The sequence below is a fragment of the Hyperolius riggenbachi genome, chromosome 9 (assembly GCF_040937935.1).
Source record: "Hyperolius riggenbachi isolate aHypRig1 chromosome 9, aHypRig1.pri, whole genome shotgun sequence".
NCBI lineage: Eukaryota > Metazoa > Chordata > Amphibia > Anura > Hyperoliidae > Hyperolius > Hyperolius riggenbachi.
Window position 1 is genome coordinate 121,768,688 of NC_090654.1, and position 21,434 is coordinate 121,790,121.

Below are 21,434 nucleotides of genomic sequence, written 5' to 3' on the forward strand. Positions count from 1 at the left end.
ACTGAAGAAACTGAAAGTGAGCTGCAGCAGGGGACTGGAGAATCGTTTGGTAGCGGCACGGGCACAGGACACCTGCAGGGGGCTGGCAGAAGCCCCAGGTGAGGGAAACTTTTTTTTTTTAACATCAGGTCCGCTTTAAAGTAGTCTGAAACTTCATAGTTACATAGTTATTTTGGTTGAAAAAAGACATACGACCATCGAGTTCAATCAGAGAACAAGTACAACACCAGCCTGCTCCCTCACATATCCCTGTTGATCCAGAGAAAGGCGAAAAAACCCTTACAAGGCATGGTCCAATTAGCCCCTAAAGGGAAAAAAATTCCTTCCCGACTCCAGATGGCAATCAGATAAAATCCCTGGATCATTAGGCATTACCTAGTAATTGTAGCCATGGATGTCTTGCAATGCAAGGAAAGCATCTAAACCCCCTTTAAATGCAGGTATAGAGTTTGCCATAACGACTTCCTGTGGCAATGCATTCCACATCTTAATCACTCTTACTGTAAAGAATCCTTTCCTAAATAAATGGCTAAAACGTTTTTCCTTCGACATAACATTCAATAAAAATGTGTTTTCCTACTTTGTATTACTCATACAGTTATCATATTTGCTTTTCTGCATAAGTAAGATTGTCTGTTTGCAAATTACAAGTTTCCAAAGTGTAGTTTATCGTACCCTGAAAGCTGGCATTGCATTTTATTCAATCTGCTTTTTATTATATATTAACATCTTCTATTGAACTTTTCTGAACTGCGTGTGTCTGAAGTACAGAGAGAGTTCCTTTTCACTTGTTAGACTGTGTTTACACACATTGTAACAACATTGGAATGTAAACAAAGATACTGTTATCTACATTTTGGATGTGAATTGAAGCTGAATAGCAGGACAAAGTGCTTTTGTTTAACCATTTCAGTGATGTTCTGCTAAAAAAAATTCTGGGATAGTAGCTTTCAAGCTGTGAGGAAGTAGAAATGCTGGCTTTCAGACCACTTTAAGATCTCAAAAATAGCCAAGACGACTCCATGTTCTTTCAATACTTAATTGAACACAGTCAAAACAAGACAAATAACATTTATATTGCGCTTTTCTCCAGGCGGACTCAAAGCTCCAGAGCTGCAGTCACTAGGATGCGCCCTATAGGCAGTAGCAGTGTTAGGGAGTCTTGCCCAAGCTCCTTACTGAACAGGAAGAGTAGAGATTTGAATCTAGGTCTCCCGTGTCAGAGACAGAGGTCTTAAAGAGACACCAAAGTCTCTCGTTTTACCTTATTTTCTTATAAAGTCCTCTTCAGCATTAAATTATAAGCTTATTCGCTGCATTCCCATGGCAGAACGAGTAATTTATTGCCCAGAAATTGACTTGCAAAGTTCCATGACTTTGCAGGTCGCAGATTTTGCTGCCCGGGGAGGAAGAGCTTTGCACCATAGTTCTGCCTCCTATCCAGCCAATTTCTGCCGAGATCGGAGGAGATTGACTGGAGAGGAGGCAGAGCTACTGCGCAAAGTTCTGCCTCTACCAGGAAGACAAATCTGTGAGCCCTGGAACTTTGCAGGGCTATTTCTAGGCAATAAACCACTTGTTCTGCTGCAGGAATGTGGCTTAGAATTTAATGCTGAAGAGAACTTTATAAGAAAATATGGTAAAAAAAGAGACTTAATTTTCTCTTTAACCCGTACACTATCCAGCCTGCTTCACACAGTTAGGTCAGATAACGCGCTTCGTGGGCATTTCCCGATTCCCCAGGTCAGTACCAACCACCGAAAATGCGCCGATGCCCAAGAATAGTCAGACTCGAGCGCCTCAATCAGATCTTGAGTCTGAGTACTCTCTGGCCATTGGCACACTTTTAGATATTGATAGGTTCTGAACCTGGTAGTTATTAATGCTCTTCCATTCTGTTATACTCACATATCTTCGCTCTAGTCAGTTGGCTGTGGTTTTATGACCGTAACCAGAGGCATGGACATGTTTCCGCATCACGGTATTGGACATCTTGTGCGCGTGAGTTTACACATGCATAGCGCATGAAAAGCTAAAGTGCTGTTCCCTAACTTATAAGAGGCCTCCCCAGACTGCACACTGTGCTCATTGCTCTGACAGCTCTGGTAGCATTTGACTGCATCTGGTACATCTTGGTCTATCTATTATCTACTTTATCTCCTATTGCCTGACCTGACTCATGTAACCAATCCTGATCTGATCTCCTTAGTTTCATCTCAGCTTGTGACCTCGACTTTTGCTAGTTTCCTGTCTGCCCTGACCTTGGCTAGTTTCCTTCCTTTTGCCTTTTATTCACCTGTTCTAATCTTGGCTTGTCATCCCGTTTATGATTGTTTGCTGCCTGTTCTGATCTGGCTTGTCTCTGGCCTAAGCTATTCATCCTATACCTGCTCCTGTTTTCTTCAGTCGCTGGTGGATCAATAACAGAAGTCATGACCTGGTGACTACTAGGCAATAAAGTGGTTTGTCGCCCTACTGAAGACTTGTATCCTCTTAGATTCCGCACCTTAGGGGTGTTCACACCTACCACTACTGACAGAGTCAACAGCACCTGCTATACAGATTAACGCATTCACTTGAACAGAGCTACTTCTCTGGCTGGGTCTGAAACTCATGGGCATTTCCCTCTGTTTAGGACAGCTGGATGACTTTGATGCTGTTTTTAGGTTTCATTGATCATATTGAAAAATGTCTTCCTTGCATTATGCAGCATACTAAATATGAACTTCATTTTTTTCACACTGCTAGGGAAAATGAGGCATACCGGCTGTACAATTTGGATGTATTTGGGTACCCTGTCTATAGTAAAATGGGAATCTATGGATCTGTACCTTTGCTGCTGGCACATAAACCATCTCACACTTGTGGCATATTCTGGTTGAATGCATCAGAGACTTTAGTAGAAGTCAATTGCAAAGCTACCTTGCAGGTAAGTTTTATACTAGACTCAAATAGGGGACAATGTTGCTTGATTTAATTTTCAGATCATTACCTTCCTGTCCTTATGAATATAGAGGAAAACCTTAGGTCTACTTATATTAATGAGTAGAGTGTTTAAAACTGCACCACATATCACTTCCACACTACAGATCTGTAAGCTCTGCCCTGCCAAGAAATGTCATTTACTTAAATGAAACCGAAATGAGAGTGATATGGAGGTTCCCATATGTATTTGCTTTTAAGCAATACCAGTTGCCTGGCTGTCCTGCTGATCCTTTAATACATTCAGCCATAGGCCCCGAACAAGCATGCAGATCAGATGATTCTGACAATATTGTCTGATCTGACAAGAGTAGCTACATGCTTGTTTCTGGTGTAATTCAAACACTACTGCAGCCAAATAGATCAGCAGGGCTTCCAGGCAACTAGCATTGTTTAAAATGAAATAAACATGGCAGCCTCCATATCCCTCTCACCTCAGGTTCACTTTAAAGTCTAAAGGACCGTTCCCACGCCTGACTTAAATCAGCTGAGGTGTCCGATAACGACCGCCTCAGCCAATAATTAGGCTTGTGTACGGCAGCCGGCAGCTACCCCCAACTCATGAGCAAACCGCCAGGCAGATCTACTCACCCCTAGCAATGCCGATTACATTGTTTGTGCCGCTCCCCCACCTGCAGCGTGACGTCACGCATGCGCCGCCCGTTGTCCCTGCGTCATGCCCCTCGCATAACAACACAACGCATCATCAGCTGGCCAGACATTGTAACTGAAATGATTGTTTTTAAGATTTTTTCCGCATATATTTCTTGATCACTTCAGATAACCCATTAGCAGTGTACAGACAAGCTGCTGGGCTCTCTGCTGAACAGCCTGTTCGGTTCTCCAGAGAGTGTAGGGGGAAGAACAAGAAGGAGGTTTGCTAATACTGTACAGCTCCCTGCAGCAACAATAGCAGTCAGACAAGCATCATCCAAATCTGTAGATGGCAGGTTAACAACCTCACTGTATACACACTAGGTCAGGCATGTCCAAAGTTCTGCCTGGGGGCAAAATGCAGCCCACTGAGCCATTTCTGGTGGCCCCAAAAGCTCTCTACGGTTGCTAATTCCATGCGGCCCGCAGGCTTTAGCTATGGTGCTGCATGCAGGAACCATCTTGTGTCGCCGCTCTGCCTCCCCATTTGCTTGTTTGTAGGTTATCAGCCACCACTGTAGCAGTAGCCAGCCACTGATTAGAAGTTGCCACTGTGCCAGCAGCAACAGCCACCGATTAGCAGCTTTCACTGTGCTGACTGAACACAATATATGGGTTATTTCTGGTGGAAATTTTTTTTTTTGCCTAATTGTCACAAGCATAATTGTGTTTAACTTTTGTTATCAAAAATTCTATTTAACTTTTCTAGTTCGACCCCCTAGCACTCTCAAGAACGGTGATATGGCCCTTGGCCTAAAAAGTTTGGACACCCATGTATCAGGTGATCACTTAAAAAAATCGAGAATGAATACGTATCTAATTATGCACATATTACTTGCAGAGAATGTACATATAAAACTTTGCTTTAGTCTATAAACCTGTATCGCACTGTGCATGCTCATTTCCCTGACACTATTATCTTTCAGTCTCCCTTGAATTTGACCACTCCAGACATAAAGAAACAAAAAGCAATACCCAAAATGGACATCAGATGGATGTCAGAGAGTGGGATTGTGGATGTCTTCATGTTGCTGGGACCTTCGCCCCAAGATGTATTTAGCCAATATGCACAGTTGACAGGTGATTTTGTTAATGAAATAACATTTTATAGAGTCACGCAGCATCTCCTGCATGGCTGTAATTAATCTCTGTGTTATGACAGGTACTCAGAGCTTTCCTCCACTCTTCTCACTGGGATATCACCAGTGTCGCTGGAACTATGAAGACGAGGCAGATGTTGAAGCTGTGGATTCAGGGTTTGATGAACATGATATTCCTTATGATGTTATTTGGTTAGATATCGAGCACACAGATGGCAAGAAATATTTTACTTGGGATCCGGTCAGATTCTCTGATCCTGTCAGGATGCAAGAGAAATTGAGAGAGAAGAGAAGGAAGGTAAAGATGTCTGTGCATTTGCCTAGATTTCTCTGTGTTGATTTACAATACATTTCTTTGATGTTTCTCTTTGTTTATCTTCAGCTGGTCGTTATATCTGACCCTCACATTAAAGTTGATCCAACGTACAGCTTGTATGCAGAAGCCAAGGACAAAGGTTACTTTGTGAAAGACAGAAAAGGACAGGACTTTGAGGGCACCTGCTGGCCAGGTTAGCTAAGAAGATTTTTACACTTGGGATTCATGAATTGTCATGAAGTATAACAAGTGTAAGAGATTGAAAAGGAGCCTGTTAAAAGTGAATGGCTTTGGTAACAAAGCTCCAGTAGAGGAGCCTATGCTCTGCCTTTAAAACGGGATTGTCACCATAAAAATCAAATTTCAACAGCAACTAGTCTGAGTGTATTAAGGGATATAGATGCGAATCCTGCATTCAAAACTTTTTCTGCTGTTATAGTTTGGAGTTATCACATACCTTAGGAGCACTAGCCCTTTAATTGACATTGCCATCGGCCTACAAAACAGTTGCATGCTGGGGGGTCCTTTTATCTATAATATATTTCTCCGCTTCCCTTTATTTCCCCCTCCTTCTAATGACATAAGATAGTCATATCTATAGTATAGGAAGTATATATGGGAGTGTCTGAAGACTCTGGGAGGAGGGCGGGTAACGAATACACAATTAGCAAGAGGACAAAAAAGAGTGAGGGAGGAAATGATGTCAGGATTAGCTTCATTCAAAGGTAACCAAGATGGAAACTGTCTAGAATAGGATTCTCTGCTTTTCCTTAATAAAATTCACAGGAATTATAACGTGGACAGTGCAATACATCCATTATGTAAGTAGAACTAGTATTTATCTACTTACATATGTGTTTTTTATTTCTAGGTTAGCATGGGTGTCATTTGTTCTTTAATGCATGCCCATTGCACTCGAAAATAACCGCAAGTAATCCACCTGTGTGGTTGTAATGTATACTAATGAGGATGGGATTATTCCTGTGCCATATCATTAGCCATTCTGCAAACCATAGCAAAGACATCCAGTCGGGGGCCTCTGCTGATAATCTAGGGTTTGTAGTGCGGAATGCAGGCTTAGCAGATTGCTCTCCTCCTTACCCCTCCCACTTTGTCCTACAACATGCTGTTGTCCCTCCGCAGCAACACAACAGGTAATTCAGTTCTAGGATAATGACACATCTGTACAGAACTCATGACAGTTGAGATCCCTGTTGGTGACAGTAATTGTGCATGTTTACGGTTCTTGGCCCGGACAGCCAGTTGGAATTGCGTTCCCCCAGAACCTTTTTATATCCCTGAAAAATGTGGAGTGCCAGGTTGTCTTGGGTGAACACAAGCCAAGTCCAATAATCCATTGATACCCTATTCACTCTTCCTGCTTGAAGCTGCTCTTTAGTGGTCTGCGCCGTTTTCCCTCCTCTGTCGCCCAAGGGATTGAGTTCTGAACCCTGTGTGTGTGCGCTTGTTAAAGGTATCCCAAGGTGAGGGTGATATGCAGGTTGCCATATTTATTCTTTTAAACAATGCAAGTTGTCAGGCTGCCCCCCGATCCTGTGTCTCTATTACATATAGCCACAGACCCATAACAAGCATGCAGATCAGGTGCTCTGACTCAAGTCTGACTGGATTAGAGGATGCCTGTTTGCCCAGAAGATCAACAGGACTACCAGGCAACTGGTATTGTTTAAAAGGAAATAAACAAGGCAGCCTCCATATCACTCTCATCTCGGGTCCACTTTAAGGCTCATACACACGTACCAACAATCTGTCCAACTATCTTTCAAACTTGATTTCAACAAAGAAAAAAATGTGTGCATCAACCAAGCAGAACCTGATAAATATGGCTTTGCAATTTTGGCCTAATTGGCTAATCACGAGACATTTCTCATGCAAATATGCATTTGCTTTCGCATGCCAAAATATGCAGGGTCTAAAACTAATACCGCAAAGCGGTTGCCCTGCGGGAATTAGTTCATGCTATATTAGCACTATCCAGGAGCGCCACGTGGGGGCTTCCCTTTCAAACTTGTCTGTTGGAAGATAAGTTGGGCGTGTGTACAGCTGGGAACCAACCAGATGGCCAACTGATAACAGGTGGTTTGCCAGATCCAACCGGTGGCTCAATCTGCCTAAAGGCTCGTACACACGTCTGATGGAAGGCAATGACGGGTCCGTCGGCACCTCCCGCTGGGCGGGTTTTCAGCAGACAGTACAGCGTGTGTACAGTCTGTCGGCGGACTGATAAGGCTGTTTCTGAGCGATCCGCCTGTAAAATCCGTAAAATCTTTTAAATCCCTGATTTATATTCTGACATTTATCACATGGTGACATTTTTACTGCTGTCAAGTGATGTAGCTGCTGTATGTTCTTTTGGCAGTTGGAAACAGCTGTAAACAGCTATTTCCCACAAGGCAGCGAGGTTCACAGACAGGAAACTGCCAAAAGTACCTCGGTACTCAGAGCATCTTGTGGGAGGGGTTTCACCACAATATCAGTCATACAGCGCCCTCTGATGGTCTGTTTGTGAAAAGCAATAGATTTCTCATGTAAAAGGGGGTATCAACTACTGATTGGGATAAAGTTCAATTCTTGGTCGGAGTTTCTCTTTAAGTTTGATGTGTGTATGAGAAAATCTTTTGCTGTATTAAAAGTCACAGCAGCAGTCACTTTAATGCACTTTGTTCTATTGATAGACTGCTTTTGTCTCAAACACCATGAAGATTGAAAGATGCTTTGCTGACACCGTTTGTCTTTTTCCAGGTGTCTCCAGTTATGTTGATTTCACAAATCCTGTTGCCCGAGAATGGTACGCTTCTCAGTATTCACTTGATAAATACAAAGTAAGTATTGCCTTCTGTATTCAAAACAGTCTGTTGATTTAGTGTCTATGACTAGACTTATTGCTTTACTGTAATAATGGCAAGTGCAAAAGTACATATTTTACAAGGGCTTTGATTGTTTAACTGGGAACTGTCTGACCCTTGGGCAATTGTTATCTTTACATCATGCATTAACATCCATTAAATAGTGGACGCTGGACATGTCAGATAAACTTCAGAGATTAATAACTCCAAGAAGAAGAACAAGGCCTGACTCCGGAGTGAACAGATTAGAAACACCTCTTCCGCCACAGTCTAAGGTCTGCTACGTGCCATGCAATTTTCACTTTAGATCCTATTTCCGATCAAGAGAATGATTGGATTAGAAAAACAAATACATCTTATCGACTGCCACAGACCGATCCCAGCTCTAAATCAACCTCTGTCTCGATTGTAAGCAGATTGTACATGCTGGAAAATATCTTTTGAAATACTAGCTATTCATATGTTCTTTGATTAATTTTTAGTCCAGTTGGAAAAAGAATTGGAAATCTGATTCGAAACTGAAAAAAAAAAACGCATTCGTGAGTATGCTAGTTTTTTCTATGTTTAATTGATCTTAGGTCTAAACCTCAATCTGATCATAGGATCTGAAATGAAAATTGCATGGTGTGTAGCAAGCTTAACAAGTCCCTCAGTAACTCAATCCATCCATGTTTTTAAAAGGCTGATAGGGGACTTTCTCTTCTGCTAAGCCGGTATTGCAGAGATTTTGACAAATATTGCCTTTAGCTTCAATTTGCACAGTAATTTCTGAGTAGGCGAACAACACTGATTTTCAGACTGGCCTCCTGACAACTCTAATCCCTTGTAGCCAGTCAATGTCTGGAGTAATGAATGAAAAATTCTCTTAATTTGAACATTTCTGTTCCACTAGAACTGGAAACTTGGACCTTTTTGCCTTTTTCAGGCAAATGCATTCCAGGCCACTGCCTGGAGTGCCATTGGTGCTGGGGGGTGCCATGCCAATGGATTAAGCCCGATAGAAGCCCCGCCCTTGAACACTAAGCCACACCCCAAGGGTGTTCGGTTACCAGCTTTTACTGCATATGTGTACAGCAGCAGGAAGTTCGGTGTCCTAAGGAGCAACTTCATCGCAGGTCCCTGGAGACCAGATATTTCGAGGTCCAGATTGTCCACTCTGCCTCCTTCTGCCCCCCCCCCCTGTGTGCCTCCTTCAGTCGCTCTCTGCCTTCTTCAATCGCCCTGTGCCTCCTTCTGTCCCCCTTTATAAAGCTAGAAACAAACGTTTTGTAAAAAATAATACCTTTTAATGGCTAACTGATAGAGTTAAATGATGCAAGCTTTCTGGGATCTAGTCCCCTTCTTCAGGCATATTTCCAGATGTTAGCTGAAGTAAAACACTGATGCAGGTAAATGGTAAACACGAAGATGACAGTTGTGCTGGTTACTGTTTATCCGTGTCAAGTGATCAGCAGGCTGATTTTACCATTTACTTGCATCAGTGTTTTACTTCAGCTAACATCTGGAAATATGCCTGAAGAAGGGGACTAGATCCCAGAAAGCTTGCATCATTTAACTCTATCAGTTAGCCATTAAAAGGTATTATTTTTTACAAAACGTTTTTTCTACCTATATAATTTGCTTGGCTAACACGGTACAGAAACTTTTTTGCTTCTATCTGTCCCCCTTTGTGACTCTTTCTGTCCCTCGTGCCTCGCATCTGCACAGCTCAGAATCGCTCTGATTCCTCGGAAGGGTTTAGAGGACTGAGCGCGAGGGGACCTCGACGAAAACAAGCAGCGGCAGCACATTTAAGAACAGGTAATCTAGCCCACCATGGGCTTTATGCTGTAGGATTTCCCCAATTCAGAGGTACTTTAAATTCCAGTAGATAGTAGGCTAAACACTAAGCATTAATGTAGCTGCTATGTATTTCTTTGCATTACAGCTCATATGGAAGAGGGGGCCAGAAATGTAAAATGTTCGCCTGGAGTTTACTTCAGTTTTAACCTACCTTTGTTTGTTTCCAGGACTCCACAGATATCTTATTTGTGTGGAATGATATGAATGAGCCATCTGTGTTTCATGCACCAGAAATGACCATGCCAAAAGATGCTGTCCACCACCAAGGGTGGGAGCACAGAGATCTTCATAATATGTATGGTTTTTATCAGGTAAGTACCGGTATTTGACAGAGTATGAGTAATATGCGCATAATGACAAACCATAAACAATGGAAAAAGTGATCATTGACATGGGCAGCACGGTGGCGTAGTGGTTAGCTCTCTCGCCTTGCAGCGCTGGGTTCCCTGGTTCGAATCCCAGCCAGGTAAACACCTGCAAGGAGTTTGTATGTTCTCCCTGTGTCAGTGTGGGTTTCCTCTGGGCACTCCGGTTTCCTCCCACATCTCAAAAACATACAGATAAGTTAATTGGCTTCCCCCTAAATTGGCACTAGACTTTGATACATGCTACATGATACATACATAGAGATATGACTATGGTAGGGATAGTTAGTAACAATACAATATACTCGGTACATCGCTGCGTAATATGTTGGCACTATATAAATAGTTAAATAAATAAATAAAAAATGTTGCACTTTGGAATATAGTTGGTCGTATGTATTGGCTTACTCAGCAGGAGAAAATGTAAGCTTTCAGAAACTTGATTTTTTTTTCATCAGGCATGATGCAGAATTGGCAGCAAACAATAAAAGGGAACCGGGATCCCATGCTGTCCTCATCCTCAACACATCCAGCTTTTTCATCACTTCTTGGGTGGCCTATGTGTAGAGTTCCCAACCCTGTCCTCAAGGCCCACCAACAGTACATCTTTGGCAGAAAACCACAAACATTCCCAGGTGAGGTAATTAGTGTCTTAACAGAGCTGATTAACTACCTCTGTGGATTTCCACAAAACATGCACTGTTGGTGGTACTTGAGGACAGTGTTGAGAAGCATAGGGGATGGTGCAGGTACTGTACAGCTCTTTTAGGAGTGCACAATCATTTTATGTGCTACTACAGTACTATTTTAACTTGGTTATTTCTTTTTTTTTTTTCTTTCTTTCTTTCTTTTTTTTTTTTTTTATCAACAAAACACAGTTTATTGGGAAAAAATGCAATACAGAAAGAATAATTTCACATCAGTAAGTATTAAGCATGTCAAAGGTACAACAATTTCAAACAGACAAGGTAGAATTACATTAAACATCAGCAGTATAGACACACCAATCCTGGAGAGACTTTGATCTCCAGGATAGGATCCACAAACTCAGAGGCTGCAAGCCAGTTACCCCAAATAACTTGATTATTTCTATTCACTTAAAAAAAAGCCAGCAAACTTTGGCTGCGGCTATTTTAAATGTATGCAGGAGAAAGGTAGCCATACTTCAGGCGGCTTGGTGGTCGATCGACCATCCGATTCGATTATCATTGAATTGGATGAAAATAGGTGCCGCCAAGTGTATGCCCGACCGACAATGCAACCATTTTGGGACGAAAACTGGTTGCATTGTCGATCCCGCATGCTGCAAGATGTAGGGCCGACTTGCTCGATCAAGTGCACAGCGGAAAGAGCGTGCAATTTTGTGACGATCAACTAATGCGATGAAATGCCCGGCGCTGTCCCCCCTAATGAAAAATGTGCCTTATGCAAGGTAAACATTACCTGTCCAGACAAGCACGCCTCTCATGGTTTTCTAGTAAGGGTGCGTGTTGTGATGTCACACACGCATCCCCTTACTAGGAAACCACGTGGGTCGCGTGTGTGTACAGAACGGAGGAATGCCGGAAGCCAGAGGGGGACAAGCGCAGGCCGCGGATGGGTAATGTACACTTTACACTCGGCATCGAGGGGACATTTTTCATTGGGGACAGCAGGGAGGCGGCGGATGCGGATCGATTTCAGCATGGAATTGATCGGAAATTGGCCTGCGGTGTATGGGCAGATCTCTCTCTAATCAGACTCGATTGGAGAGAGATTTGTCTCTTGGTCGAATCTGCTGATACATCGCTAGATGTATGGCAACCTGAAGGGTTTGATTTTTCATGACCCTCCGGCTAGGAAAGGTAATGCGCTTTGTGTATTTTTTAAGGATAATATGAAGTGTGTGAAGGATTAACTTTATTTTCCCATCAGTTCTTATAGAAAAAATCTAAATTTTATTCATTTACTTTTTTTTAAGTAGAGTGGATGGTGAAAGAGCTTGAAACAGAAACGAGCATCCGGGAGTGTGTTGGCTTCACTTCTTGGTGATTTTCTCTTGTGCTTTACTGTTAGCGCAGAGATAAGCCAGCCAAACACTTTACATAGGCATAGCTGAGTGTTCAAATTCATATCTATGAGGAAGCAAGCCAGAAGACCTCCCACTGCATGGAAAACAATAGCCATTACTAAGGAAAGTCCAATTACCAGGGACAATCGCCATGTCTGCGCGTAGCTGCAACCTAGTTTACAGTCTCTGGCAGAAGTTATTTTCAAAAAAGTGCATCATATCCGATCAAAAAGCACTGACTAAAGGTGCAAACGCACATCCAGTTTCGACTGACCAATCACTGATCAATTTCACCATCTCATGTAGAATGAGGGCCAACAGACTTTAAATGCTACAAATAAATTGTGTAGGTAAGCTCTCATACTACATGGAAGTGGTAACATTGGCCAATCAAAATTGCAGGTATGTATCAGGCTTAACACTGTGACTGAACCACACCATGAGCAGCAATTCACACTAAATCACACATTGGGCTTAATTCACTAAACCGTGATAACTCAATTATCACACCTTACAAAAGATATCACACATTATCAATGTTAACACGCCTTATCAGAGTAGCATAGTGAGCGGCTACGAACTTATGCCTGCTAATTGGCAATGGCATTAGTCCTGCCCTGAGCCCCTGCTGGTACGTAGCGCACGCTATGCTACTCTGATAAGGGTGGTAAGGCGTGTTAACTTTGATAAGGTGTGATATCTGTGATAAGGTGTGATATTTGAGTTATCATGGTTTAGTGAATCAAGCCCAGTGTGCGCTACTAGCATGTGGACCACAGACTGATTCTGGCGTCCAACCTGGCAAGTAATAAATAATTTGAAATATTAATTGTTTCTTTTGCTTGACAGCAAATGGCAACTTCGAAAGGCCTAATTCAGCGCTCAGGGGGAAAGGAGAGAGCCTTTGTGCTGACGAGATCTGCATTTGCTGGGTCACAACGCTATGGCAAGTTGTATCATTATTAAAATAATAAACACGGCATGCTATTGATCATTTCACTTCGTCAGACTATTATGAATTTGAGTATATGGTATCTAGCAGTTGAACTACAACCCTATAGTCCCAGAATCTGTAAACATAAGTTACTGGTAAAATATACAGTATATAAATTATCTGGAAATCCTAATTTGGTAAGAGATAAGCATATACTGTAAAATGTGTGATTGGAGCCAAACAGCATGTCTGCACAGTGATTAAGCCACAGCTGCCACCCAAATCTCTAAAAATTGTTCTGAGCAACATACTGTATAATAAAGGGTGTGTATGCAACAAAGTCCACAAAAGTAAAAAAACAAACAAACATTTAAAGCAGTAGGATCAGCCATACTATGCCAGGGAAAAAAAACACATATATAAGTAGATAAATACTTGATCTACTTACATAACACATGTATTATACTGTCCACGTTTTGATTTCAGTGAATATTATATAGTAAATGACGAGAATTCTGTTCCTGGTGGGAGCCATGTCTTTTGCCCACAGTTAAGGCTAGCTCGTGATGTCATTTCTGCCCTTTACTTTTTTTCTTGTCTCCTCCAATCGCTGAGTCGCCTCAGCCTTGCTTGTAAACACAAGTGAGTAGGGTATTAGGTTTCAGATAAGCAGCTGGCATGGAACAAAGGTGAAGAGGAGGAATAGATTATAGATAAAAAGAACCCCCAGCATGCAATTCTTTGGCAAGACTACTAAAGGACCAGTGTTCCTTTAAGTATGTGATAACTCCAAATCATAACAGCAGAAAAAGTTTTGAATGCAGCATTAGCATCTTTATCACTTAATACACTCAAACCAGTTGCTGTTGAAATTTGATTTTTATGGTGACGATACCGCTTTAAGTTACTTGATAGGTGCTTAATATCTTGGTACACATTTTATTTGTTATAAAGCAGCCATCAACAGTACACTGTTTAGTTATTAAGCTGGTCACATAATGCCAGTTCCATGTCTGTTCATTGAAACATTGCCATCTAGTAGGAGAGACCTGCCTTTGCAGCATAAACACCACAATATCATTATTATTGCTGGAGTAGCTTCAACAGACATGAATTTCTGGTGTCAAAAGTCTGGATATTTGGATCAAGTAACAGTGCAGACATTGGAAAAGTCTTAATGAAAGTATTATTTAGATCTTTAGGGTTGAAAAGGACTCTTAACATTGTTTACATAACATTAACAAGAAACATCTTTTTGTAATTTAAATTTTGCTTCCGCCTGGAGATGGACTTTACTAGTCCCCCCTAGTCCTTTTATTAATTGTAACATCATAGGGCTCTCTTACCCTTTTGTCTCTATTAAGAATACATTGTACAGAATAGCAGCCTTGGAGTACACAAGGGATGCATTAGAAAATAAGAGGGCCGTGGAGGATCCTAGTAGCATTGCGAGTTGGGGCAACAGCAAGCAGTGACAGACAGTATGGTTGCTCAGGTGTAGCTTTACTATATACTGTTCTCAGCTGAGAGTTGGTACAATATAAGCCTCCCAGTCTCTGCTTCCAATGCACATTTATTATTCAATATTGTGCTGGAGTCCGTGGCTTCATACAGAAGAGCAGGTATACATACTTTGTGTCTTTATATGGATAGGTTAAGGGCATATTATATCAGATTCTTTTGTAATCAAATTAGCTACTGGCAAATGTTTATTTTATATATGAATCACATTGTAAGTCTAAATATCTTTATTCATTGTAGGTGCAATATGGACTGGCGATAATAAAGCAGAGTGGGATTATCTGAAAATCTCTGTCCCGATGTTGCTTAGCCTCAGTGTGGCGGGCATCTCCTTTTGTGGAGGTAGACATACTATGATTTGCTTTCTTTCTGGTTGTAAGACGAGGGACATGTTTACTAATGTCTCTCCAGTGCTTTCCAAATGTCTCCAGTGGGGAGAACATAGGTGACCCAGCAAACCTGGACATCGTTTTTTAATTGTCTCCTATTTGGTGGTTGCTGTATATTGTAGGTTGCTGCATTCCACAAGTTTGCCAACTTCTTAGCAGTTCTGAGTATAATCTGGTATGATCGATGGGGAGGGTGTCAAATCCTAACCATTAACCCTTTTCAATGATTGTTCTCCCCTGCTCCTGATGTCGGACATAGTCCAAAAAGGAGCATAAAGGCTGCCGCTAGAGGTGCGGTCGTCAGATTTAATCCGGCACGGCATTAGCCCTTTCAGATCAATGTGTTGGACTAAAGTCCAACACTTATCACCACCATCTACACGCTGCGCCATATAGTGTATATATTACGTGGGCGCATGTGAATTTTTCCATGTCATCTCTAGTCCAGCATGGCATCTGGCTCTCAGATTAAAGTTTTGGACTAAGTATGAGACTTCTACCCCCTTCAGCACCACGCTGCGCTGCATAATTATGCTGGCGCATGTACATTGAGGGTCAGAGCTGCAGCGCCCGAGCTGGCGCAGCCCCTACCCCCTCCGCTGATGGAAGGGTCACATTCTTGCTAGTGCAGTTAGGTAGAAGCCTCCCCACATCCCCGCTGCTCAGCACAGGCAGATTACCCACATTTCCCCTGCACAGCATATGTAAAATTAAGTGCTGAGATGTGGGTGACCTGAAAAAATAATTGTAAAGGGTTAATAGCAGACAGTTTGAAATATTCCAGTCCATATTTGCTTGATTAATTTTAATATCCCCACTGGAAATGCATGGAGATCCCTTAATAAACATGGCCCCATGAGTATCACACTCTATTTCAGAAAATGTAATGTGTTTAATTACGTTTACTGTATTTGTTTATGTCACTATTTTTTTTTTTATACAATGGGGTTGATGCACTCATTGTCTGTAATATCGCCATGTGTAGGTAGAGCATGGCAATTTTACTGTTACTACTACTGCCAGCAGTGTACCATATGTTATGTAATTAACAGGACCTGCGGTGCATGATTAACATGCTGTTACTACAGGAACATGCTACTTGCCTATTGCGCCTTACCGTAGTAACGCTTGAGTTATTCACATACCGTGAGTCCTGATAATTGCATCATGCGCAGTACTCTGCTGGTGGGCATACGAGAGGAATCGGTGCGGGAGACTTGGGCGCAGGACACAGGCGATATATGGCTGATCGTGCTGTTTGCACAAGTTCCCGGCCGTGTTAAATACTATTCCCCCTTCAGGCCGCCATGGATAGTGGGGAATGAAATCATTTGGCTTCCAGCAATTGCTGGAGGCCGAATTATAGTGTTTTAAAAGTAACTTCAGCACTGTCTTCTGACGGCGCCGAAGTTACTCCCTGTGCGCCGCTATAGCCGTAATTCCTATTACGGCTTATGGTGAGGCTGGCTGCGCCCAAGTCTCCTGCGCTGGGTGGCAGTAATGGTGATGTTTCCGTACGCTACCTGGGCATGGCAATATTACTGGCAGTTAATTCATCAACGGCAATGTTCCCGATACATTCCAACACTAGATCCAGTCATATAGTTAATGCTAATTATCTTACCAGTATGTTTTTTGGTTGTGAGAGAAAGCTGGAATACCCAGAGTACATGTTCCGCCATTAAGTGACCTCGGTGGACACCTGTACTTAGGCTAGAGTCTCAAGCAACAGCCCTGAACAGTCTACTGCCTGGTACACACCATGCAATTTCCCAACAGATGCATGGAATAGATCATGTTTGACAGGTGTAATCTGATTTCCGATTCACTTTTATGCAAAATTGATCAGAAAAACCATCAGAAATCATATTGGACCTGTTGGAAATGATCTGTTCAACGCATCCATCTTACAGAAAAATTGCATGGTGTGTACTAGGCATTACGTTGACAACCCTCCTTTTTTCTTACAACCTTGGGATTCTTGGAGAGTAGGAACTGAATAGAAATTTCCCCAAGTTTCATACCGACATGAATAAAATGTTTAGTTTACTAAATCTTTCTCATTAGTGTATTTGGGAATGAATGAAACCCACTAGATTTTTCTAAAGAAGAAAGCAGAGTATGTCAAAGGTTTCTGCTACAATTGTTTTGGCATAAATGGAAATGTGTCACTTACCAGTAAAAAAGACTGATAAACACTCTAGTTTCTCTTTGAGACTGATTAGCCTTTTTTCCAATTTCCAGCTGACGTTGGCGGTTTTATTGGTGATCCAGAGCCTGAACTCCTCATCCGTTGGTACCAGGCTGGCTCATTCCAGCCTTTCTTTCGTGGCCATGCTAAGATCGATACCAAGCGGCGGGAGCCGTGGCTGTTTGGTGAAGATAATACTCGTTTGATCCGCAAAGCAATACAAGAGCGGTATACTCTCCTTCCATACTGGTACTTGCTTTTCTACAAGGCATCCCGGTCAGCTGAGCCAGTAATGAGGTGAGGGAGCCTAATATTGTAATTTTTTTTCCCTCCTGGAAGTGAAGCCTGCTATATAATCACATTCCTGTCTTCTTTTACAACAAACAGGCCTTTGTGGGCTGAATTTTCTGAATGCCAAGATGCCCTTGCTGTGGAAAATCAGTACATGCTGGGTAGGATCTCTCATAGTAATATTTTGGAATTAATATTTATTTACCAACAGCCACACACGTTTACTAGGGCTGCGTCACCAGAGGCTTTTGCATGCTGGCACCCTTACGCCTGGGCCTTACTGTTTATTGAAAATAAAATGGAAAAATATGGATTAAAAATTGTAAGAACCAAAGTCCTACAGACTAAAGCCCCATCTACACGATACGATTCTTTGTGCGATTCGATTACGATTCTATTTACGATCCGATTAAATCTGACATGTCCGATCGGGATTCGATTAGACTCAATTCGATTTGCCATTGCAAAACAATGGCAAATTGAATCGAATCGAATCCCAATCTGACATGTCGGATTTAATCGGATCATAAATAGAATCGTAATTGAATCGCTCAAAGAATCGTATCATGTAGATGGGGCTTAAGGTAAATGTAAAGAAGAGAAGGGGAAGACAAATGTATGCTCATCCTGTTGTCTTTAGAGAGTGAAATACTTTGTCACTCAGATAAACATCTACTGAAGGTCAGTGACAGACAATCATCTGTGACCTTTGTCCTCAATGTCAATATGTTGCACTGCTTTAGGAATTTATTATATGTAAACAGAGCAGATCATTAGGAAGAGCTACAAATCTGTTAAGGTGGCCACACATCACACAACTTTGGCAGCTGATTGACCAAGAGACAGATCTCTCTTTTTTTTTTTATCTGATCAGAAAGAGATCTGTTGGCCGCCATAAACCGCAGGCCAATTCCCAAACAATTTCAGCATGAAATCTTTCAGGAAGTGACCTTGTGACACCGCCCCGGCCACATCCCCTCAAATGTTAGATGCACCCACCGGTGCCTGTGCATAATACTTTACCTCTCCACTGTACCCCGAGTGTCCACCGCTGTATCTGCAATCTTTTTCCTCATGGGCTGCCCACATGGTTCCAGGTGTATTGCACGTGGGGAGCATGTGTGATGTCATACATGCGCCTCATGTGCAATATTGTAGTGGCCATGTGGGGCGCCAATGAGGAAGAAGAGTGTGGACACAGCGGCGGATATTCGGAGGATGGCGGGACAAAGGTAAAGTGGGAGTTTCCGTCACATTTGTTGATTGCGGTTATCGCACGCTATTACAGACGCAAACCCGATCGAGCATGTTGGCTTAAGATTTTCCAGCATGTCCAATCGATACATGCGACCAATTTCAATTCTAAATTGGTTGAATCGATGATCAGGTAGGCTATTGGCAGCACAGATTTTCATCCGATAATACTTATTGAATCAGATGGTCAATTGGCCGCCAAGTTGTGAGATGTATGGCCACCTTTACTCTCCATAGATATTGTAACTTGATCGTTTTTAACCACTTAATGACATGCTGACTTATAAAAACGTTCCTGCTAGAGCCTCTTAATGACTCCAGGACGTTTTTATAAGTCAGACAGTGCTGCTGCCGCTGTGCGCGTGCGCGTGCTTTCCCGTGCACGTGAAAATAGTGGAGAAAAAAACCCACCAAAGAAAAAATACACCTTTATTTCCAAATAATATATTGTCACCATACTTTGTACTAGGGACATAATTAAAATTTTGTGATAACCAGGACAAATAGGCAGATAAAATGTGTGGGTTTTATGCACAGTAGCAGTGTTTATATTAAAACTATAGGGGATGAAATTGTGTATTTTTTCATTTTTTCCTTGTTTTTCCCTTAAAATGCATAGAAAATAAAGTAATTACTGAAAACAAATATCAACCCCAAAAAGCCCAATTGGTGGGGAAAAAAACAAGATATAGATCATTTCATTGTAATTAGTAGTGATTAAGCTATTGACAAATGAACGGGATGAGCACTGAGGTGAAAATCGCTCTTGTCTGTTAGGGTAAAAACCGCCTTGGGGTGAAGTAAAGTAAATAATGTTTGTTTTTTTGTAACTGTTATATATGCCATTTACATACAGTCAGGTCCATAAATACAGTATTGGGACATCGACACAATTCTAACATTTCTGGCTCTATGCACAATCACAATGGATTTGAAATGAAATGAACATGATATGTTTTAACTGCAGACTGTCAGCTTTAATTTGAGGGTATTTACATCCAAATTAGGTGAATGGTGTAGGAATTTCAACAGTTTGTATATGTGCTTCCCACTTGTTAAGGTAGCAAAAGTAATGGGACAGAATAATAATCATAAATCAAACTTTCACTTTTTAAGTTTTTAAGTCTGGAACACATACGCTGGGTTTCATCCCTGGTGATGCTCTTTTATCTACTGTAACTGTCTTCAGTTCCTGCTTGTTCTTGGGGCATTTTATCTTCAGTTTTGTCTTCAGCAAGTGAAATGCATGCTCAGTCGGATTCAGGTCAGGTGATTGACTTGGCCATTGCATACCATCCCACTTCTTTCCTTTCTAAAACTCTTTGGTTGCTTTTACAGTATCCTTTGGGCCATTGTCCATCTGCATTGTGAAGTGCCTTCCAATGAGTTGTAAAGTATTTGGCTGAATATGAGCAGATAATATTGCCCGAAACACTCCTGAATTCATCCTGTTGCTTTTGTCAGCAGTCACATCATCAATAAATACAAGAGAACCAGTTCCATTGGCAGCCATACATGCCCACGCCATGACACTACCACCACCACCATGCTTCACTGATGAGGTGGCATGCTTAGGCTCATGAGCAGTTCCTTTCCTTCTCCATACTCTTCTCTTCCCATCACTCTGGTACAAGTTGATCTTGGTCTCATCTGTCCATAGGATGTTGTTCCAGAACTGTGAAGGCTTGTGGTGAGCCCTCGGTATTCACTCGGTATTCACTCTGGTGAAGTCTTCTCTTGATTGTTGACTTTGACACACATACACCTACCTCCTGGTTCTTGATCTGGCCAGCTGTTGTGAAGGGTGTTTTCTTCACCAGGGAAAGAATATCCACCACAGTTGTTTTCTGTGGTCTTCCTGGTCTTTTGGTGTTGCTAAACTTCACCAGTGCATTCCTTCTATTTAAGAATGTTCCAAACAGTTGTTTTGGCCACGCCTAATGTTTTTGCTATCTCTCTGATGGATTTGTTTTGTTTTTTTCAGCCTAATGATGGCTTGCTTCACTGATAGTGACAGCTCTTTGGATCTCATCTTGAGAGTTGACAGCAATAGATTCCAACTCTGGACCTTTTATCTGCTCATTGTAATTGGGATAACGAGGGAATAACACACACCTGACCATGGAACAGGTGAGAAGCCAATTGCCCAATTACTTTTGCTCCCTTAAAGAGTGCCGAGATGGGCTCAAAAAATAAAATAAAAAAGTAGGCTACCTGATCCGTGGGGCTGAGCGGATCAGGTAACCGCAAAAACGCCGCTCCTGTGGGCCGCACTGGCCCACCTCTAGGTCACGACGCTGGGATGAGAAATGTATTCTCTCATCCAGCGTGCAGGGAGGCGGGGGGGGGGGGGGGGGGGGCGGAAGAGAGGGTGCAGGGAGAGAGAGCTGCCCAATGGCAGCTCTGGAAACCTTGTAGGAATGCCCTGGTGGGCGTTTTGAACTGGGAATCCCTCTCCCTGTGTTTACCACTGAGGTGGCCACAAATAATGTTGCCAATCTCGGGGGGCCTATAGCGCGGCTGTGGAAGGAGCAGAGAGAGGAGGTGTGGAGACACAGAGGCATGTTATGAGGCAGAGAACATGCCTCTGTGTCCCATCTGCCCCCAATGTGCCCACCTCGAGTTCTCTTTAACAAGTGAGAGGCACGTATGCAAACTGTTGTAATGCAAACTTTTGT

General features: G+C 42.3%; 1 protein-coding gene across 3 annotated transcripts in view; it reads left to right on the plus strand.

The window, feature by feature from the left end:
* The window catches only part of GANC (glucosidase alpha, neutral C), a 93,555-nt gene that overhangs the window by 34,497 nt on the left and 37,624 nt on the right, over positions 1-21,434 (plus strand). For all 3 annotated transcript variants that reach the window (XM_068253445.1, XM_068253447.1, XM_068253446.1), the window contains 10 exons: positions 2,749-2,929; positions 4,563-4,716; positions 4,799-5,034; positions 5,119-5,245; positions 7,816-7,895; positions 9,929-10,072; positions 13,026-13,122; positions 14,872-14,973; positions 17,265-17,508; positions 17,599-17,663. In XM_068253445.1, coding sequence (XP_068109546.1) covers positions 2,749-2,929; positions 4,563-4,716; positions 4,799-5,034; positions 5,119-5,245; positions 7,816-7,895; positions 9,929-10,072; positions 13,026-13,122; positions 14,872-14,973; positions 17,265-17,508; positions 17,599-17,663 — 1,430 coding nt within the window. The remainder of the gene's footprint in view (positions 1-2,748; positions 2,930-4,562; positions 4,717-4,798; positions 5,035-5,118; positions 5,246-7,815; positions 7,896-9,928; positions 10,073-13,025; positions 13,123-14,871; positions 14,974-17,264; positions 17,509-17,598; positions 17,664-21,434) is intronic.